This window comes from Pyricularia grisea (genome assembly GCF_004355905.1).
Source record: "Pyricularia grisea strain NI907 chromosome Unknown Pyricularia_grisea_NI907_Scaffold_7, whole genome shotgun sequence".
In the NCBI taxonomy this organism is placed as follows: Eukaryota; Fungi; Ascomycota; class Sordariomycetes; order Magnaporthales; family Pyriculariaceae; genus Pyricularia; species Pyricularia grisea.
In genome coordinates, this window is record NW_022156720.1 from 1,115,404 (window position 1) to 1,135,098 (window position 19,695).

A 19,695-nucleotide genomic window follows, 5' to 3' on the forward strand; every position below is an offset into this window, starting at 1 on the left:
GGGCTCCGATGAACACTAAATACAGCCTCCTGGGGGTAATCGATGGATAACCGAGAGAAACAAAAACATGACATTGGGTCCTTGGCCTGTCTACCAATTAGATGGCTGTCCTAGATATCATGATTGCAGAAATCCTCTGGCTGGCCATGATCATCAACGCACAGCTCTCCAAGCACCAGGACAGCGGCGATGCTGTTCTTTTGGGCATTGTCTCCCTCCACATACAGGCGTATGGTGACGTCTCTACGCAAGTACCAAATCTCAAACTTGTGCTCCTTCGACTTGTCAAAGATGCCCAATTCCCTTTCTTGCTCGCCTTGGTCGTCCTGGTCGTCCTGGACAGTAGCGCGGATTGTAACACCAGGTGCCAAGAACGTAGGTATGAGAAGCATATTCGTCTCCCATTTCTTGCAGACGGCGGCTTGCACTTCAACCTCGCTGTTGTCCCAATTGCTTTGACTGGCAACAGACGGCACGCCGAGTACTTGGTGTTTCGGCGGGTGGTAATGTCCCACAGTGCAGTTGACAGAGGGCAGATAGTTCATAACGTCATAAAATACGTGGGCAAAAGTCTTGTGTATCTCCTGCCTCCACGGAGTATCAATGGTATCCGTGTCGGGGTTGCGCGGCGCGTCAATATAGCTCTCTTCGCCCTCTCCAAGCTGCAATCTTCCCACAAATCTGAAGGGGTTCGGGGTCGTGTTGCTGGCTGCTTGCTCGCCGCCACCTTCACCTTCGGATTTCCCAATGGCAGGATCCGTAACCCAAAGTGCACGGCAGTGCGTGACAACAGTCACGATATGGGATTCGTCGCCGAATCCGACAACGCGAAAGGCCGGATCAAGCATATCTCGGCCCGAACCGGTCAAGGTACGTACGGTGTGCATGGCTGCTAGCTTGTTCTGATGCAACTCCAAGAGAAACGAACCACCCCTTCTTTAGGTTGGGATACTTCGGGCCGAGCGCCAAAGGATGCTTGGAGTAGTTTATGACGGAAGATTGTGTCTTCTGAAACTGGTGACAGGAGGCAAACTTACCAGCTTTTAATATATTTCGAAGAGCTAACAGTCCAAGGGTCCATCCAGAATAAGGCCACGAATCCAACCTGCAATGAGTCACAGTGAGGATGTGATATTTGATGCATCAATCGAATTGAGTGCAACTTATTACTATTCCCGTGGTAAGGCTGTGCATTTCTGCAAAGCAAAGAAATCCGTCACGCCGAGGAACAAGGTACATTTCAAGCTTATAGGCAATAAAGATTCGAGGGTCGCAGTGGAATGGCCCAAGCCAAGCCTCGAAGCTCCATTCTGAGGTGAATTGTGGGTCTCCATGTAAGGCGCTACATCGCTCGTTGTGCAGGTAACTACCCTGTACCGTACGTACCATAATTACCATCATGCCATGTACTTCGCCACTCGGCAGGGTCTCACTCCCGCCGCCGAGGCACACGCGCTAAGATCGCAGATGACGTTGTCACTCGCCCTACAACATCAAGACCACCGGTTTGGCCAAGACGAAGGCATATCTACATACTTACCTACCAACCTACCTACCGAGTTACTTCATCGACAAACCGCATCATACCTTTTCGTTTTTATGAAAACCACCACTACTTGCTCTCCAAATTTTTCTCCATTCATTGCCTTACTTACTAAATTGACGTATTTTCTTTTGGCACGAACCACACTGGCCAAGATGGCGCAAGGAGCCCCTCCAAACTACTGTAAGTACCGTCTCTGTCAACACACAGCGACCCGACTCACAGAGCCCAAGTGGATACTTCAATACCAAGAAATGGCCACTTACTAGGGACTTTTCAACGCTTATTTCACAGATGCCATCCTCGAGGTCAGCGAGACGGCTACCATACAGCAGATCCGCGATGCTTACAAGCGGTAAGTAAAGTTTCTGCAATCGTTGTGTTTTGGCAAATCGAAGCTAACCAGGACTTGCAACCCAGAGCGGCCTTGAAGACACACCCGGACAGGCTCCCAGCCGAGTCACCAGAGCGCCCCGAACGCACGCGCAAATTCCAACTTGTCAACGATGCTTACTACACGCTCTCCGACCCGTCCAGGCGACGCGACTACGACGCCCAACGCCGTCTATTCGGCGGTTCCAAAACCACAGAGCCAACGGACCCCTTCGCAGCCCCCAACGACACCGACTCAGAAAATGCGCAACAGGCCCCACAGGACGGCTTCAGCTGGGCCTGGAACTTCTTCACGGGCCAGCGTGACGGCGGCGAGGCGCGACAGCAAGCCGAGGAGTCTCAGTTTGGTGACGTCTTTGAGGAGATGCTGCGTGAGGAAGGAATGGCGCAGCCCGACAACAGTCAGCCGACGGGCAAATTCTGGGGAATGCTCGGCGGCATGAGCGGCGGGGCGCTAGGGTTTATCGTCGCCAACGTGCCTGGCATGGTGGCCGGAGCCGTCGCTGGCAACAGGCTCGGTGCGGTGAGGGACGCCAAGGGGAAGAGCGTGTATGCTGTCTTTCAGGTGAGTCTGGATGTTAATGTCGGCGGAGGCACTTCAGCTGCTCGATTTGGGGGCAGCATGGACACAGGAATCCATGGTCGACCGGGTGGCCATGCTCGTGCTGAGAGGCGACGTCGGCGTCCAGGCCACCCAAGAAACGACGCAGGATGAGATTATTTGTTTTTATACATGTATTGGTGCTATTCTCCAGAGAGGATGGTTCGTCACACGCAACTTGCGCCGAGGAAGCTGGGCGACTTTGAATATCACCTGCTAACTATTCTCAATAGGATCTTCCACAGGGAGATAGGGCAAGGCTGCTTAGCCAACTGGCGGCAAAGGTCTTTAGCCATGCTGTGGGCGTCTGAGATGAATTAAGAGAGCGTGCGGTGAGATTTTCTGCTGCTATTGGGACAAGGTAATAATACCAGGAAAGGGAGTTGGGATGTTAAATGGTCGAGTTCTTTGGTGGCTTGAGCAAAGTGCGATTCACCTCTTCGTATAAGTAGTCTAGGTAGCTTAGGTAACTTCCATGTTGGCAATTTCACGATTTTTTCTTAGAAAATCTTGTCAATGTCTCGGAATAATTTCATATCCCTGACTGTAAATATTCCACGTGATGTGCTGTGACGTTATTAGTTGAGTTGTCACTGAAAGCGGGGCTTCTCCAGCGACGCGGGGTGAGCAGAGGTACCTTGTCTTGCTTTGTTGCGCGTCAAGCTCCGACCTATCTACAACGTAGCTTTAGTTCTGTCAAACATACTACCTAGGCAGCCACCTTGATCTTTCAGAGTCCTGCGGAAAACCCACACTCATAGAAAGCTTGATCAAGTAAAGATGGCCCCTGGAACATCGGCCACAGAGATCGGCTCGCTTGAGCAACTCACTCAGGCCATAGGCTCTGATTCGAACAGCACGGTCCTGGTCTATTGTATGATACGCCGACTACCTTTTCCCCTTCTTGTCCAGCTGCCCTGAATACCGCGATACTGACCAGAAGGACTCCCCAGTTTACAATGGCCTCTCCAAAGAATCGAAACCGTCGCACATGTCCAAAATCTTCGAGGCATTTGCCAGCAAGTCCCAGGTTGCCGGCTCTGCGCTAGGTCACGTCCGGTTTCTCCGAGTAGATGTGGCGAAGAATCAGGATATCGCTGCCACCTTTGACATCACGAACCCTCCCGACATTCTCGCCTTCCGAAATGGCGAGCCCATACCACTCGAGGCCCTCCTCCCACAGCTCCAGCAAGAGCTCAAGGCCGGCGGAGCTGGCTCCTCGAGCGGGAGCGCGGCAGAAGGCAGCGGTAACCAGGCCGCCTGGCTCGGCGCAGACCTTCCACGTAGCTACAAGGATGTCACAGAGCAGGTTGAGATGAAGAGGGTCGAGCTGCTCAACGTCGATGGCGAGAAAGGAAACGTTAGGGTTCTTTTCTCCGGGGCGAAGCCAAGTGCTTTGACTACCGGCAAGGGCAACGAGATTGACTGGGTGGAGAGCGATACAGATGAGCAACTGCTGCTTTTCATGCCTTTCCAGGCAATGCTGAAGCTTCACACTCTTCAGGTACGTGAACAGTCAAAAAAAAAAAGAAAGAAAGACAAAAAAAGAAAGAAAGAAAAAAAAAAGAAAGAAAGAAAAAAAAAGAAAAAAAAAACAGCCCCCGTTTTGTTTTACTGTAATGTAATATGGAAAACGGCTGACATTATGTATCTCGGTTGGTTCAGATCACTTCGATCCCGCCAACTGGTGACGATGTGGATGAGGACGAGAAACCGATGCGGCCCAAGCTTATCAAGCTCTTTACCAACCGCCCTACCAATCTCGGGTTTGACCAGGCCGAAAGCACAGCACCTACTCAGATGATCGAGATTTCTGAGAGTGACTGGAATGCCGAAGGAACTGCCAATATCCCGTTACGCTTTGTCAAGTTCCAAAACATCAACAGCCTAATTATATTCATTGAGGCTGGTGACGGTAGCTCAGAGTCGGAGAAGGTGCGGCTAGACAGGCTACGACTGATTGGAGAAACCGGAGAGAAACGGGAGATGGGCAAGTTGGAGAAGATTGGCGATGAGCCTGGAGAATAGAGTCAAGTCGAGTTGGCGTTTGATTCTACAAAGCTCAGCCGAAATCTTGGCGGAGGAGAAGAGTCATGAACAACCCAGATATAACAATTGGCCGGATCTGGTTGCACAGAGTACGTATTACGCCAGTGCTTGCTTTGCTTGGCTTGGGACATAGATGATGGTGGGAATTAATCTCGATAGATAGGTTGTCGTTGCTGGATCCCAATGCAGATGGGTCCCAAGACATAGAAACAGGGCCATGATCTGGCTCATTCAATGAATGACTGGTCACTTGATCAATCTGGTTGGATTTTCCAGGTAGTTGACGCGATACTGCTTCGACTCGCACAACACACGATATGGCACAGATCAGCCCTCAGCCCGTGTAAAAGGCCAAGGCAGAATGCTTAAGATTCGTCGAGCTCGGCTCTGCCGACTTTGTGTTTCGAGTTCAACAGCAATGTAAAGGAATCCATCCGAGTAATATTTGTCCAGTCTCCCCACGCGCCCGAAAAGCCAGGTAAAAACCAGCTGAACGGGACAAGTTGCTGAGGCATGACCGGCCTGCAATTATGATTAATCTGGGGCCCAACTGACGCTACGAATGATCCATTTAAGTCAGTTCCCATAGAGGAAAAGAAGGGATTTCGAGCAACACGGGAAATGTTGAGCCAGCCGCACGAAGAGAAGAAAAGAAGGAAGAAATGCTCTCGGCTCTTCTCGCCAGTCAAGTTTTTTTTTAAGGAGCCAGCGATCGGTTGGGACGCTTAGTCATGAGGTGGGTGCATTGACACTTTCTGATTCGCTTTTTTCTGCTCACACGTGACAGACAGTTCATTCTGAGATTCAAGATTTAATTCCATCCATCGTGCCTTCCTTCTTGCGATCTTGTTTGGCACAATGAAAATTTCCCGACTAAGTAGGTACTTAGGTAGGTACCATACATACCTTACCTAGAGGTACGTGACCTACTCGAGTACCTTAGGTACCTAGGTACCTCTCTTAGGTGATGTCAAGGTTTTTGGTTTCAGGTTTGCTGCTACAACCGACCTGAGCCTTACCAACTCGAGTTCTGCTTGCATTCCTTCCATTCCATTCCATCCACCTCATGCATTGGATGATATGGCTCGCATCCGAGCCGGTCAGAAACTTGACGCTATCCGATCCAAAACAAGAAGAAAGAGGAAAAGGACGGAGACAAAAGAGAGTAGAATAATAATAAAAATAGTGTTAAAAACATGGTTGTGCCGGCGGATCGATTAATTGCCTCGCTTTGGCTTGGAAATAGATTAATTGCCCCGTCGTCAGATGCAACAATCACTGCGGGCATACATATTCCACCATCATTGACAGCCACCGTCTGGTCTTTGTCATGATTTGTGCGACCACCGTCACTGGTTTGTCAGACCAGTGATGCCCGAGCTGACACCGAACCGAACAAGCCGAGCTAAGATGGTAGTCTGTCTTGCGAAGTGCCAACAGGCAATTGTTTTGATCATTTGAGTTGAAGCTATTCAGAATACACCAAACAAGTCATGTTGCCCGCTGATCACACACCATCTGGGGCAATGACTCCGTCGTTGCGCGACGTAGTACCACACGCTATGGAAGCCGCCCCGCCGCCGAGTTCATTCCAAGGATGAGCGGCGCCGCCCGCCTTTCCCTCCCGGCCCTCTCGGACGGACGCATACCAAGCAAACAGTCTTTTAGACTTTTCTTGTTTTTATTCTCTAGTCGTTTGGCTTTCTTTTGTTTTGTTAGTAACCCTCCCACCAGAGACTGGGAGTGCGGGGAATAGATATCACACGGCGGTTACCTTTTGTCCATTTGCCGTGGATCATCACCGGCCAGCCATCAACAAACATGCACACACCTGGACCAACAGCTTGCATCTCCCTACCAAATGCAACAGTTGGCTCGGCAGCCCCTTTCCGCTAAATTTTTTTTCTTATGCTGGTTCACTTGGGGTAAGGTGTTGATAGATCAAAGCCATACCGGTATGGGGGCGTTTTACATGCCTTGTGATAATCCGCCGGCTGTTAATGAGCAGCTTCGGCTGTGTTTTTTTTTTTCTTTTTTTTCTTTTTTTTCATCGGCCCATCGGTGATAGCGCGCCCAATATGCAACCACTGAAAGTTGCCCCCTCACTAACCATAAGGTTACTCGCGATTGCGGCGCCGAGAACAGCTGTCACTCACGCGAGGGCGATGCAGTCCTTCAAACTGCAAATCTGTTTCAGCGAAAAGTTACAATGTGAGCAAACGTGGGTCGCCAAGATTTGTAAGCGATCGTTTTTTTTTTTTAAAAAAAAAAAAAAAAAATTTTGTCTTCGGCAGGCTTTCCCTCTTGTTACTAGGTGTTTTATATGACATTTTCCCCTGCTTATTCTCTGGCTATCCGGGCAAGCGAGCAACGCAGCAAGCAGGAAGATCACTGCAAGGGCGATACTATGTGGGCTGCTATAACCCAATTATAGCAGCGGTCCAGCAGCAGACATGTAGTCGGTTCCGGGTTCGTTTGATCTGTAGGAATCGCTTTACTCGAAGTAGCTAAGCAGTTTCTCCCCACACTAGAATAGAACTAGATTTCTTTTTCTTTTTTTTTTTTTGTTGCCCGCCTGCCCTGTCCTGCTGGCCTTTCCTTGCGGCGACGTCAAGGGCAGCTTCGACTCAGCTGGGCCCCCTCCAACAAGACTTGGGGCGCAATGGCCACCTACTAGCCCGCAGGCAGTTTATCAACGGCGCCTCGCCGGGCTGCCAAGCTGCGTCCATCGAGTTGCCTCATTCAGGCAGTTAACACGCAGTAGCCCCAGTGCTGTGCTCCCTTGCCCAAGCGGGCGCCGCGTTCTTTTCGACACGTTGGCTCCGGGGCGGCCAAGACGGAGCGCCGAGTCTAGGTTAAGCAACCGCACACAGCCAGACGTTGCAATGCCCCTCATTCCATCCATTCCAGTCTGTCCCCCATCCGGCCGCTCTGACCACACACACACCCACACACACACCCACACACACACACACACACACACACACACACAGTCACTACTCACTCATACTGTAGGTACATCGACTCGCATATTGCCCATGCTGTGCAGTGGTCGTCGATGCAGTGTCTGATGTGATGTTTCCGCTTGTGGAAGGTTCTCCATCTGTGTGTTGATTTTTTGATTCTTTTTTTTTTGTTCGAAACGATGCTGGGTGTGCGCGCACCATCCACACTATAAGCTTTGCTTTTATTATTTTTTATTTTATTTTGTATGTTGTGTGTGTGTGTGTGTGTGTGTGTGTGTGTGTGTGTGTGTGTGTGGGAGTTTGAGTATGGGTGATTCCTTTTTTCTTCTTCTTCTTTTTCTTTTTTTTTTTTTTCTGATCTCCCTGCATACCAACTTTTTTTTTTGCCCTTTACCCTCTGGCCTTGTCAATAGCGCATCACAGGTTTTCTTTTCGGCCCATCCATCCCATCCATCATCTATTATTCATCCATCCGCTCCCTTTATGCCCTTCCGCGCCCCTCCTCGCACCAGTCAAACAAGCTCGTTCTGTACTACGTCTGCGACTACTACGACCACTATGTTTTGTAGCCCAATGTTTCCGAACACGCGCATCCCTCCATTCCCGGCTGGCGCCCTGATGTTAAGCTCCGGTTCGTCGCTCCTGGGCCTTGCTCAGGGTGAGACGTCAAATGACTGACCCGAGCACTTTCGTAAAGCAAAAGCTCAAGCTCCAACGAAAGCTTAACGCATCAAGTCATGTTTAGCTACTTCGCTTCCTGACGAGGGAATCCTCATTAATTAACACCCTTCCCCCTTATCCTTTCTTCGCCCCAACTTGTCCGTCTGATTTTTTCCCTCTTGACTTATTTCCCTGTTCCTTATTTTTATCTCTATTATTTCCACCTTGGCTTTTCTTCGTTTTTTCTTGACTCAGTCCCTCCACTTTATATATATATAAACAGAGTCCTTACCACCTGTACTTTTTGGCCACCAATTTATTGGCGACGCATGACACCTTTTTTGGTCTCTCCACCGTTTGACTTGGGCTCATCTCATATAATCCTACCTAAAGAAATAATAATCTTTCATATTTTCGGTACCAGTAAGAAATTAGAAATTTCGAACTGCTGCATCCTCTCCTCCTTTCTTTCCCCTTCAAACGCAGCCACCTCTTAAATTCCACACTGGTTTCCGAAACTTGTCAACCATCTTGGATAGAGTGTGTGGCAGACACCTCATTCGACAGTACTCAGGACGGGAACCGGGTACCCCGCGCATACTTACCGCTACTGCCCTATATTCGAGCGCATTATAACGAGTGAATGCGCCGTCTGCTTCTTCTTGTCCGGGCGGTGTGGTGTTGTCTCCCGTAGAGGGACTTCTTTTTTTCGTGGGTAATTTGGTCCTCTGGTCACCAATCCGAGAGGCTGGGCCGGTTATTTGAGGCAGTCGACTGCACACAAGGTACAACAAAGCCGAACTGCTCAGCTCGGTCTCCTTATTTAGCCCATCCGAGAATATCATCAGCACAATGAGTTTGCACTACGACCCTTTGCGGCATGAGCCGACAGCGGCCAGCAGGAACGCAGGAATGCCTTCACAATTTGTGAACTTCCCCAAGCTGCCGCCAGAACTTCGAACCATGGTCTGGGAGTATTCTCTCCCAGAAGGACGGGTCTATGAGGTTTTGGATGCGCCACACGCAAAAGCAAAGACGCCAGCTCAGGAGGGCTTGATGTTTGCCAATGTCCATCCGGAGCCGCCCCCGGCACTGGCCGCTGCTTGCCGCGAATCACGTTACATTGCACTACATCGGTATAAGCCGCTCACGTTAGGAAAGACGACCAAGTTTATCGACCTGTCGCGGGATATGCTCCTGCTGGAGCCATACTTACTAGTTAAAAGGTTACACCGAACCCTGCAGTTCATGAGCCAAATTCCCTTGGTTCGCGACAACCTCACCAGGCTGGCCATGGGCACCTCGTACGGTGTGTACACGGGCATCTGCCATCCGGTCCTCAACTGGAAGGTCTCGAAGAGCAACATGGGAAAGCTTGTGGCCCGGCTGGCGGATTTCCCTAGCCTCAAGGCGCTGGTGTTCGTGGTGCATCAAGAGTTCCAGTTCGAGTTCGACTTTGCGCGACATTCTAATTTCCACGGCTACAACCCGCACTTGCAGATGCAACAATATCATTACCAACAAGCGGCTACGGGGCCAACGATGCAGGCACAGCTGTCGCAACCACCCCAAACACTTCATTCTTCTGCTACACCAACAGCGCCTCTATACAACATGCCATCTACAAACGTGCTGGCGCCATCACAACCGCAGGTTATACACCAGGCGTACCGATTCAAGTTCGACATCGAAGCAAACATAAATCAACACCCGCACCGCCCCCACCTCAACGAAGTATTATTTTATCCACTCGATGTGGACGAGGATAAGGACGACACCTGGGATCTGAACGCTGCAATGGCCGTAGGCGAGGATGCTTCTGCCTGGTGCTTAGATGACCCTTGGCCGACGAACGACGACTACAGGCGGTTCAGGAAACGGTTCGCCCGAGCTGTGGGTCTGGCACTCGAACTCGATCTAGTCGACGGAAAGAGGCCAAAAGTCATCCCGGCGCTTCAGGGGGCTAGTTTGTTGTGGAGGTACACAAAGGGGAGGTATTCATGAGGTTCACTTTACATATTTGGACTGGAGATCTCGGATATCTGAGGGCTAAACAAGTTGTCTCTGTCGCGTTAGAGGAAGAACAGACACGACTTCAGACGCCAACATCCAACCCCATGGTCAATTTTTTTTTTTTTTTTTTTTTTTTTTGGGAATGACTTATGACAAAAACGACCAAATTCCTCCTAGAGAAGGTGTTAGTCTATTTTTTCTTGTTTTCTTTTTTTCGTCTCTTCTTGTTTATTTTTATTTATTTATATTTTTTTTTATTTCTTTACCTTTTTCTCTACTTTTTCCCCTTTGTGCTTTATCCGGTTCGTTTCAACCAGTATACCCTAGAGAGTTCTGACACGGTTTGGCTTGCGCAAGGGGGTCATTGCACTGCTTTTCTTGGGCTTGGTGCTGGGACATAGCAACACTACGAAGAAAAAATACATACATCAGGCGTACGCTAGAGCGCCTCGGCTGCATTCAGACAGGATTTCTGATTTTCATGTTTTTCGCATCATCCTTCGACTAAGTTGTCGCTAAATACCTTAGTCATTAAATAACGCTTGGATATAGAGGTGCCTGCCTACACAGAGACATTCGGTTGGTACATGAGTACATGACTTGTTTTTTTTTCCTTGCCTTTTCTTACTCGACCGCTCTTAGCGCAAGTTTCGCAGTGTCGTGCAACCGCATCTAGAATGGACTGGAAACGTTTTACGAAGCAGGCTATGCAGTAGGCCAAGAATCGAAATTGGCTGTACTTTTTTTTCTCTCTTCTTCAAAACGTCGTACATTAGCTCGATGCTGCGACACCCTTCACCATATTACCCACCTTGATGTTGACATTTTCAGCAATTCCTCCGAGGTTTCAATTACCCACTTCCTGACCAGTGGGTGCATATGCATCAAGCCTGTCGGACTTGGGCTCAAGCGACCTGTCAAGGTTCGGTATACACCCAACTCTACGTTTAGCACGCGCTTTCTGGGGCCTCAGAACTGCAGCCTTGGTCTCTCTCCTAGCGTCACTAGAGATTTCAGTCTTGATTTGGCTCTCGTCCGTCTTTATGCGCCAATTTTTACCTACTTTGGATTGGCTATATGCTCATTTTCCATGAGAGTCTTGAGAGAGAGCTTCCGTAGGTGTGTATATGCCTCCCCACCCCAATGATTTATGTGATAAGCCATGGCCCATCATATAGCTTTGCATAGCCATCAAGACGGCAAATATCTATTGACGATTCAGCCGGTCATTTCTAATCATAACATATAATGTGGTATTTGGCATCCGAATACATCCTCTGAAGCTCACAGTTGTTTTGGCTGGCTCGAGACTCTAGTGTCACACCGCGACGCACCGCAAAACCAATAAAATCAGTCAAAGCCTCATATTTCCTTGTCACCTTGGACGATATGGGTGTTTACAACACTCACATGTGGCTAAAGATCTTCGGTACGGTTACTCCTTGAGATGGTAGCAAAAATCTAGATGATCTCTTATTGTCTGATGGACTCAAGATGCGTCAGGGGGTCCTTCTGATTTACGCAGAACAAGTGAACAGAGCCAAAGCCGAGAGTTAGTCTCTCATCACATGTAAACTTGCACCCATGGCAAAACTATCTTTGGCCGGATTGCCAAAGGAGTACTATGCCCTATGCTCGCTCAAGTGGGTGAATCTCGGAGCTTGTACGGGGCAAGACTGAAGATTTTATTTCAGTATTGGAGTCGCCAACGTGCTCGTGACCATATCGGAGGGCAATGGCAAAAGCGTATCCAACGTATCCAGCGTACTCGGAGAAGAATCCGCTGAACTTCAATTCCGGATCCCGATTACCATCCCATACTGGACCGCGACAACCCGAGAGGACAGGTTGCCATGGGTAAGAACAGAGGAGCCATGATTTTTGTAGCTTCGCTACTCGCGCTGCAGAAAAAACATTTCTACATTTCTAGCGAGAACAGTTCAGCTCGATCAGCTCGCTATTAGGAACGCGGGAAACACCACTCGTCGAACACCCCTTCGGTCTCCAATACGTCCACGATGCTGCGGTTTCCCACTTGCCTGAATGGAAAGCTTAATACAGACGCGCATCCCGACGAGATGTTTGCAAATTTGATAGCCTGTTTGCCGGTTTTTGGGTTTCTTTTTATCAATGGTCAGTTTTCCGTTTTACGTTTATTCAAGACAACCACGGAATTTTGAAGCGAAAAAAAATATAGAGGCTTAATACCCAAAGTGTATATTTAGCAGAAATATAACGAGATTGCCGTTAAATCAACTGTACTGTAGTTGAAATACAAATGTTGGATGCCGGTGCAGCTAGTTTCACCGAGGTAAAGACATCATCAGGGCCTGTAACAAGCGCGCGGAAACGACAAAGTGAGTGAGTGAGTGGCTCAGAATAAAGGGGTTAGGGTCGGACCGCCAGGCGTGTCTCGCTTCTTTCTTGTCTTACGCCAGTGGACTCACAATGAAATGGCTTCAAGCCGTTAATATGGAGACGTGAAATTGTGATTACGGGGGATTCTTCTTGGGTTGTTTTTCTACGTAAGATTTTGACAAGCAAAAAAATGCTTACAAATCCTTGATCTATTGGAATTTAGCTGATCTTTGAATGGTTTTTTTTTCTCTCCCTTTTGTTTCAGTTTGCTACCCTCAATTCTTTGCAAACCAAAGTCTTGATCCGGGCACGCATCTTCCTTCCCCTTTGTGTTTTTTTTATCCATACCGCCTACTGAATGATGGCGCCACACAAATCCGGAAGCACTTCCCAAGAGGCCAGTGAGACGACGCCGCTTCTGGCTGTTGGAGAGATATCAACCGTTGCCGATGCAGCCTCGGCATGCGCGATTGCCAAGATCGCCGGGGAAACCGGGCAGAAACCCACGTCAGACACAGACCATGGCCCGGCAGACTCGGCCCGGAATGACCTGGAAGGCGACACTAACGTAGATCAAGACGAGGACATGCCCAAGGCCCAGGTCTTTTGGCTTTGTGTTGCCCGTCTGATTGAGCCCATCGCCTTCTTCTCTATCTTCCCCTACATCAACGAATTCGTGCGTCGCAGCGGGGACGTTCCCGTCGCCCAGGTCGGCTTCTACAGCGGCTTGATCGAGTCCAACTTTTCGCTAGTCCAGGCCATTGTTATGGTCTTCTGGGCGCGTTTATCAGATCGAATTGGCCGTAAGCCCGTCCTTATGGCTTCTATGGTCGGCGTCACCGTCTCGACGTCCATGTTTGGTTTTGCCCAGACCATCCCACAAATGATCATGCTTCGAATGCTTGCTGGTGTGTTTTCGGGTACACTAGTTACCATCAGGACCTGCCTGGCCGAGCTGAGCACGCCAGGGACGCGGGCTAGAATCTTCAGCTGGTTTGCCTTTTCCGGCAACCTTGGCATATTTCTGGGCCCTCTTATCGGTGGCATTTTGGCAGACCCTGTCGGCCAGTATGGGGGCCTATTTGAGAGGATTCCCCTCTTCTCCCAGTATCCCTATGCACTACCCAGCCTTGCTGTTGGCGCCACCAGCGCCGTTTCTACAATTGTGTGCATGTTCAAGGTTAAGGAGACCAAAGGCGCAGGCAAAGGGGCATCATCCTCCAGTGCGCAATCTGCAGCCGACAAGTCCATGCCGATCCGCGAGCTTCTGCGCGAGCCTGGAGTCCTCATTGTACAGTACGTCGGGGCTCATCTTGCCCTGCTGGCATTTGCATACACAACCATCTGCCCGTTATGGTGGTGGACTACTGTCGATCTCGGTGGCTTGAGCTTCAACTCCTTTCAGATGTCATTGCTGATGGCGCTCAACGGTGTTGCGCAGGCCCTATGGCTGATCTTTGGCTTTCCGCCTCTACACCGCCGTCTCGGGACCAACGGTGTCATGAGACTGTGCGGTACCGTCTACCCTCTGTTCTTTGCCATCTCTCCTGTGGCCAACTATTTGCTACGCGCCGGATACACGAACCTTTTTTGGTCTCTTTACCCGCCGGCGCTGGCGATCGGGTGCGGCGTTGCCATGTCTTTTACTGCCTGCCAGCTTTCCGTCAACGAAGTCAACCCTGGACCCACGGCGCTGGCGACCATCAACGCCCTGCAAATGATGATTTCTAGCATAGTCCGTGCCTTCACGCCTGCAGCTGCTAATAGTCTGTTTGCTATCGGGGCCGAGACGCAGTTCCTGAACGGCTACGCGATCTGGCTGCTCATGTCCTTGCTAGCAGCAGGATTTGGTATTGCTACGAGGTTTTTGCCGGACTACGAGGCCTTACGACTGCAGAGACTCAAGCGGGAGGCCGAGGCGGGAAGGGTTGATGTGCCTTCTTGAGAATATTTGGGGGAGGGGGGTCATTAAAAAGTTAAAAGTCAAGAGTAAAGAGTAAAGACGTATGCTCAGTTTATTTTTCCTTCCGGCCCCTGCGCACAACAACAAAAAGCAAGTGATGTTTTTTTTTTCCCCTTGTATTCATATTTTCTGTAGCTCGAACTACAAGTATAACATAACATATGCGCCTAAGAAAGCATATATAACCCTTTTACAAATAAATCAGAAGTCGTAAAAACTCATATCTATCAGGACGTCACTTACAGTTAATTTTTAACCATAAAAGAACCCCTGCACTACAGGCAATGTTGTTTATGCTTGCCGGTACCTTGGCTTACTCAGTACCAACTGTTAAGCGGCGTGCAAAGTGAAACGGATATTATCGGGTTTTGCCCCGAATTGGAAGTGGGGCTATTGCGGAACGGAATAGTTCCCCGAGCACCTTTTAAATCACGACTCAGTCAAACAGTTACCAAGGTAAGGTACCTACCTACCTACCTTACGTTACGTACCTAAGGTACCTTAGCTACCTATCGAATAGGTATTAATCTTCATTTGTCATACATATATAACGTACATCCATGCACATCCGCTGGGTCTGCGTTAGCTTGATCGATGATTTATCCACGTCTCTCCCTATTTGCTCGTAGCTGCACTGCTCTGCCTGCATTCATTTCGCCATCCCCCTCCCTCTTGGTTACGTTTGAACCCCGCAACAGCAAAAGACATCATCGCAACCACCATCGTTACTATTCAAGCTCCCCTAGTCAATCTGCCAATATGTCCTCGGCCGCGGAAGCAACGGCTCGCAATGAGGCTGCCCTCGGCCGTAACCCCCACGGCGACTTCAAGTCTGTCGAGGCTTCGCGCCCACCCTTCGACGGCAACAACGGCCTCCGATACACCCAAACACCCGCGCCAGAATGGAAGTACGGATCCGGTGCAAACACCCCGGCACCTGCGTCGGCAAAGCACATCACCATTGACCCGTACGCACCGGACCGCCCGGCCCGTCTGAACTACAAGCTTCTCATCGGCGCCGTGGTCCCGCGCCCGATTGCCTTCGTGTCGACGGTGGGTGCCGACGGGTCGCACAACCTGGCGCCTTTTAGCTACTTCAACATGATCAACCACGACCCGCCGCTGTTTGTAATTGGCTTTGCGTCGGCCGCGTCGGGCGAGACGGCCAAGGACACGGTCCGCCACCTGTCAGAGACGGGCGAGTGCGTCATAAACATCATCAGCGAGAGCTTCGTCGAGGCCGCCAATGCCACGAGCGTCAACGCCCCGCATGGCGTCTCCGAGTGGGATCTCAGCGGTTTGACGCCCGTGCGTGACTGCGAGACCGTCAAGCCGCCGAGGGTGGGCGAGGCTATTTTCAGTGTCGAGGGTAAGGTCGAGAGCCTACGCGAGTTCAAGAGCAAGAGCACACCGGGTAAAACTTCTGGCACCATGGCAGTCATTGAAGGGACGAGGTTCTGGGTTAGGGAAGATGCCATTAATGCCGAGAGGGACTTGATTGACCCCAAGGTAAGAAACCCCTATTTTCTTTTTTCTTTTTTTTTTCTTCTCTTTTTGCCAGGGTTGATGTCTCCCCAATATTGATTGGACGAGTAACGATATTAACGAATGAATTTTTTTTTTCTTTTTCCAAATAGGTATTGCGTCCAATCAGCCGTCTGGGAGGTATCACTTACGGTCGCACCACAGAGGCGTTCGAGTTGACAAGACCAGACTTTGAGAAGGACGTTGGTGGACAAGCGGGTTATGAAAAACTCAAATCCGACGCTGCCGCCAAGTGAGATAGATCATAATAGATAGATAGATGTACGAGCAACACAATAAAGCACTGGCCCCAGTAAAACATCGAGTATTTGGAGCAAAACCGGCTAAATCCTGACTGTAGTTTAGACCTTGGTATTTCTTTCTTCTAGTCTAACAGTAAACACAACATCCCTGGAAGACTTGCCATTGGGTGAATGATCCAAACAACTCTTCATAATACAAGCGTCTAAACGCGTGCATACATCCCATACACAGAAGCCAATCTCTAACTACCCGGTCATTTATTTATGCCTCGGCTCACCCGAAGCCAGCAAATCGCTGTCGAGCACATCGCGTCCCCTAACGTAACCAAACCACTGCAAGACATATTCTAGGGTCATTGAACGAGGCAACCAGACACATAGAGAAGATACAGCAATACGTAGATCCAACCCAAAATTAGATAAATTACAAGATTTCAGAAGCCCCTCCCGACACCTCATTAGTGAGCCCAGAAAGCCACAGGTTCACGTTATAAGTACAGTGACTCACCAGCTCGGGATAGTATAAACTCGCATCCAGTTGGTGCCTCGGCCTCGTGTTCTGCGAGCTCCTGTATAACAATATCCCCTGCGGGAGTATCATCGTCCATGCGGTCCTTGACATGGATGAGAACTACCTTGAGGCCTTTTAGAGGTAGCGATGCTCCCTCGGTCGTAGAAGGTTTCCTGCTTGTGCTGGCGTTCTCCGAGCCAGCCTCGGTCTCTCTCAGCGATAACTCAGCAGTCGGCGTAGCTATACGCGGCGAATCAATTGGATCCCGGTATGCGCTCTGTTGTTGACCCCGTTGCATTGCCGGCTGAGACAAGTCGTCGGTTGAAGGAGCCCTAGGAGGCCTAACTGTCCTCGGCGATACCGGGTCTTCTAGCAAGCCCGTGTTCGAGTTGTGTGCGGTTACCCGCCGCCGAAGGCCGCCTGGGGTAGCCACGCCGCTGTTCGGGACGATGCCGTCTTCCCCGTCTCGCTTCCTTTTTCTGCCATCTCTTGCTAGGTTGGCACGCACGTGTGCGACCTCGGCCGCCAGAAACGCCAATTCCTCCCTGATGTACCTTGGCGTCATGTGTCCATACAACCGATCAGATTCCTGACTGTCATCATAGCTACACTCTATAAATATGGCCGACAGTCTGCCTGTGGCAATCTTGGGAGCAGCTTCGGCCCATACTATGGCGTTACGGGGTGTAAAGCTGATGCTGTCGGGCTCGACGTCACCAAAGATGAGCACTTCCCGGCCGGTTGCCAAGTCGCGAATAAAGTACGCGCTGCTGTCGTAGACACAGGGTGTATCCATCAGTTGCTGGTGCCCGCCAAACATGGCGCTCATGCTGCTGCCACGGGTTCCCAGACCGGCATGGGGCGTCTGCATCCCACCAGTCATGTCTCCACGCGCCACTGCCTGCTGCTGTAGGAACAGCGACAAGCTTGGGCCTGCCGAGTTATGGTGCGCCAGTGTCCTGGGACTCATCATGCCAGGCGCGATACTCCCACCCATCCCCATGGCATTCATGGATGGCGATGCGCCATCCATGCTGCCGAAGCGTGTACTGCTGCTCGCACTACCCCTGTGGCTGTGTTTCTCCATACAGTGGCCATGACTGACGCACCAGACCTTGACCGCCAGCCCATCGCTGATCTCGAGGTAACCCCGCCCATCACCCTCACCGATGGCAGGCGACCCGCCCTCGACAAGACGGTTGTACGTAACCAGGCCTGCACCGTTGTTCTCATCGGTCAGGTTGGGCCATATGACGTTGTTGAATATATGGTTCTTGAAGGCCTCGATGGTGCTGGGCAGGCCAGCAAGGCGCTTTGGCCGGGATCCTGGGAGGCCGGCGGTATTTATCACAAAGCCAGCGATGTGATCGAGGTGAGGATGTGTGATGAGATACGTGTCCACCAAGCTACGCTGGATGTGCGACGAGTTTGCCGATGGAGTTGCGAACGGTAGTTCTAGTCCCTTGAACGGCCCTTCCTGTAAGACGTGCGGCAAGGGGAGCTCGCCGCTGGCGAGGCCAGGCGGTTGCGTCTTTTCCAAAATGCGTTTGATTGCTGAAAGATGTACGCCAGCGTCCACGGCTACGATGGACCCCTTACCCCAGCCCGTTGATGTTGACCTTACCAAGAAAGCTGTCGTATTGGACTCTTCTGGACCACCACCTGAGCCCTACAAAAGAGATGAACACGGGTCAGTTTGGCTTTTTTGGTGGCAAAATTAGAAATTAGAAAAGGAAAAAAAAAAAAAAAAAAAAAAAAAAAAAAAAAAAAAAAAACAAAAAAAAAAAAAAAAAAAAAAAAAAAAAAAAAAAAAAAAAAAAAAACACACACAACAGTCATGATAGTGACATCAAACCGGCCAAGAAAACCCCCGATCTGATTTCTCTCAATGCCAGCGGCGCCAGACCCAATCGCTCGATGTTGCTTTTTCGGGAAGTCTGACAAGTAAAAGAAACAAGGATGACATGGAAGGTGAAAAAAGCAGAAGCAAAACCTTCAGAAATGATAAAAACAAAAAACAAGAGCCATGGCCGATTCGCGGCCCTAATAATACTCCTTGTTTACTGTTGCCTACCTATAAGGTAGTAAATAGACAGAGACACTATCATCCATATCCCTTCGAAGTAACACCAGATGAAAAGTGACCAGTCAACTTGAGATATCATATTTGGCAATGCTAGTGACGAAATGCGATTGCAATTCATTGTTTCCAGTCGACTGGGGTGGGAAATTCACTGATAGGCAAAGCTGGGGAGAAAGAGGACACAAAAGAAACAGAAGAGAATATCAAGCTTTTGGGGTAAACTCACCAACACAACAACTTGGATCGCGGCTGAAGGTACTGTAGCCTCAACTTCCGCGCTGCCCTCGCCCATCGCGACGTCTGGACAAAACGTACAATCCCAGGTCACCCAAGGTTTATCAGCCCGTCCCGTCTCGTCCAGCGCGGAAAATAAGCTTTGAAAAAGTTGCAAGGAAACAAAGTCGTGTACGTGTGCGAGTTTGCGCGAGAGGTATTTGATCGCGTCGCGCACGATCGTGTGGGCGGGTAGGATATGTGCGCCCGACGAGGTAAAAGGTAAGTAAGGTAGGCAGGGTGACTTTTTTTTTTGACTTTTTTTTCGCCCCCTCTTCCAAATTGTGCTTTCTGTCTTGATCGAAATGTAAGATGCGTGCGTATGCCATGCAGGGATGCAATGCGATTCAACGCGATGCGATGCGATGCGATGCGACCTCAAGTGGCGCGCATCGCCAAAAGAGTAAGAGTTGAGAGCGGCCCAGGCGGCTCGTGTTGGTGAACCTGGTGGCGCTGATTTAGGTGTGCGCGCGACGTAGCTGATCAATGTACTGG

At 50.1% G+C, this 19,695-nt stretch overlaps 8 protein-coding genes across 8 annotated transcripts; 6 read left to right on the forward strand and 2 right to left on the reverse strand.

Annotated features, from left to right (window-relative positions):
- Positions 1 to 110: 110 nt before the first annotated feature.
- PgNI_09360 (uncharacterized protein) lies at positions 111 to 887 on the reverse strand (the record flags this gene model as incomplete). The annotated part of the gene is made up of 1 exon (XM_031129344.1): positions 111 to 887. The coding sequence occupies one exon, from the start codon at positions 885 to 887 to the stop codon at positions 111 to 113; it is 777 nt and encodes a 258-aa protein (XP_030977971.1).
- Positions 888 to 1,314: 427 nt separating this feature from the next.
- Positions 1,315 to 3,045, forward strand: PgNI_09361 (uncharacterized protein). Its single transcript, XM_031129345.1, has 4 exons — positions 1,315 to 1,726; positions 1,838 to 1,898; positions 1,964 to 2,699; positions 2,771 to 3,045. The coding sequence occupies exons 1-3, from the start codon at positions 1,405 to 1,407 to the stop codon at positions 2,649 to 2,651; spliced, it is 1,071 nt and encodes a 356-aa protein (XP_030977970.1). The 5' UTR covers positions 1,315 to 1,404; the 3' UTR covers positions 2,652 to 2,699; positions 2,771 to 3,045.
- A 155-nt stretch (positions 3,046 to 3,200) lies between these two features.
- PgNI_09362 (uncharacterized protein) lies at positions 3,201 to 4,919 on the forward strand. Its single transcript, XM_031129346.1, has 3 exons — positions 3,201 to 3,411; positions 3,491 to 4,041; positions 4,203 to 4,919. Exons 1-3 carry the CDS (start codon positions 3,318 to 3,320, stop codon positions 4,563 to 4,565), a joined length of 1,008 nt encoding a protein of 335 aa, XP_030977608.1. The 5' UTR covers positions 3,201 to 3,317; the 3' UTR covers positions 4,566 to 4,919.
- A 4,145-nt stretch (positions 4,920 to 9,064) lies between these two features.
- On the forward strand, positions 9,065 to 10,216 carry PgNI_09363 (uncharacterized protein; the record flags this gene model as incomplete). Its single annotated transcript, XM_031129347.1, has 1 exon — positions 9,065 to 10,216. One exon carries the CDS (start codon positions 9,065 to 9,067, stop codon positions 10,214 to 10,216), a length of 1,152 nt encoding a protein of 383 aa, XP_030977606.1.
- Positions 10,217 to 11,809: 1,593 nt separating this feature from the next.
- Positions 11,810 to 12,281, forward strand: PgNI_09364 (uncharacterized protein; the record flags this gene model as incomplete). Its single annotated transcript, XM_031129348.1, has 3 exons — positions 11,810 to 11,868; positions 11,920 to 12,082; positions 12,156 to 12,281. 3 exons carry the CDS (start codon positions 11,810 to 11,812, stop codon positions 12,279 to 12,281), a joined length of 348 nt encoding a protein of 115 aa, XP_030977600.1.
- A 663-nt stretch (positions 12,282 to 12,944) lies between these two features.
- On the forward strand, positions 12,945 to 14,528 carry PgNI_09365 (uncharacterized protein; the record flags this gene model as incomplete). Its single annotated transcript, XM_031129349.1, has 1 exon — positions 12,945 to 14,528. One exon carries the CDS (start codon positions 12,945 to 12,947, stop codon positions 14,526 to 14,528), a length of 1,584 nt encoding a protein of 527 aa, XP_030977599.1.
- A 777-nt stretch (positions 14,529 to 15,305) lies between these two features.
- Positions 15,306 to 16,327, forward strand: PgNI_09366 (uncharacterized protein; the record flags this gene model as incomplete). The annotated part of the gene is made up of 2 exons (XM_031129350.1): positions 15,306 to 16,055; positions 16,184 to 16,327. The coding sequence occupies 2 exons, from the start codon at positions 15,306 to 15,308 to the stop codon at positions 16,325 to 16,327; spliced, it is 894 nt and encodes a 297-aa protein (XP_030977969.1).
- A 494-nt stretch (positions 16,328 to 16,821) lies between these two features.
- PgNI_09367 (uncharacterized protein) lies at positions 16,822 to 19,219 on the reverse strand (the record flags this gene model as incomplete). The annotated part of the gene is made up of 2 exons (XM_031129351.1): positions 16,822 to 18,513; positions 19,154 to 19,219. The coding sequence occupies 2 exons, from the start codon at positions 19,217 to 19,219 to the stop codon at positions 16,822 to 16,824; spliced, it is 1,758 nt and encodes a 585-aa protein (XP_030977968.1).
- Positions 19,220 to 19,695: the final 476 nt, after the last annotated feature.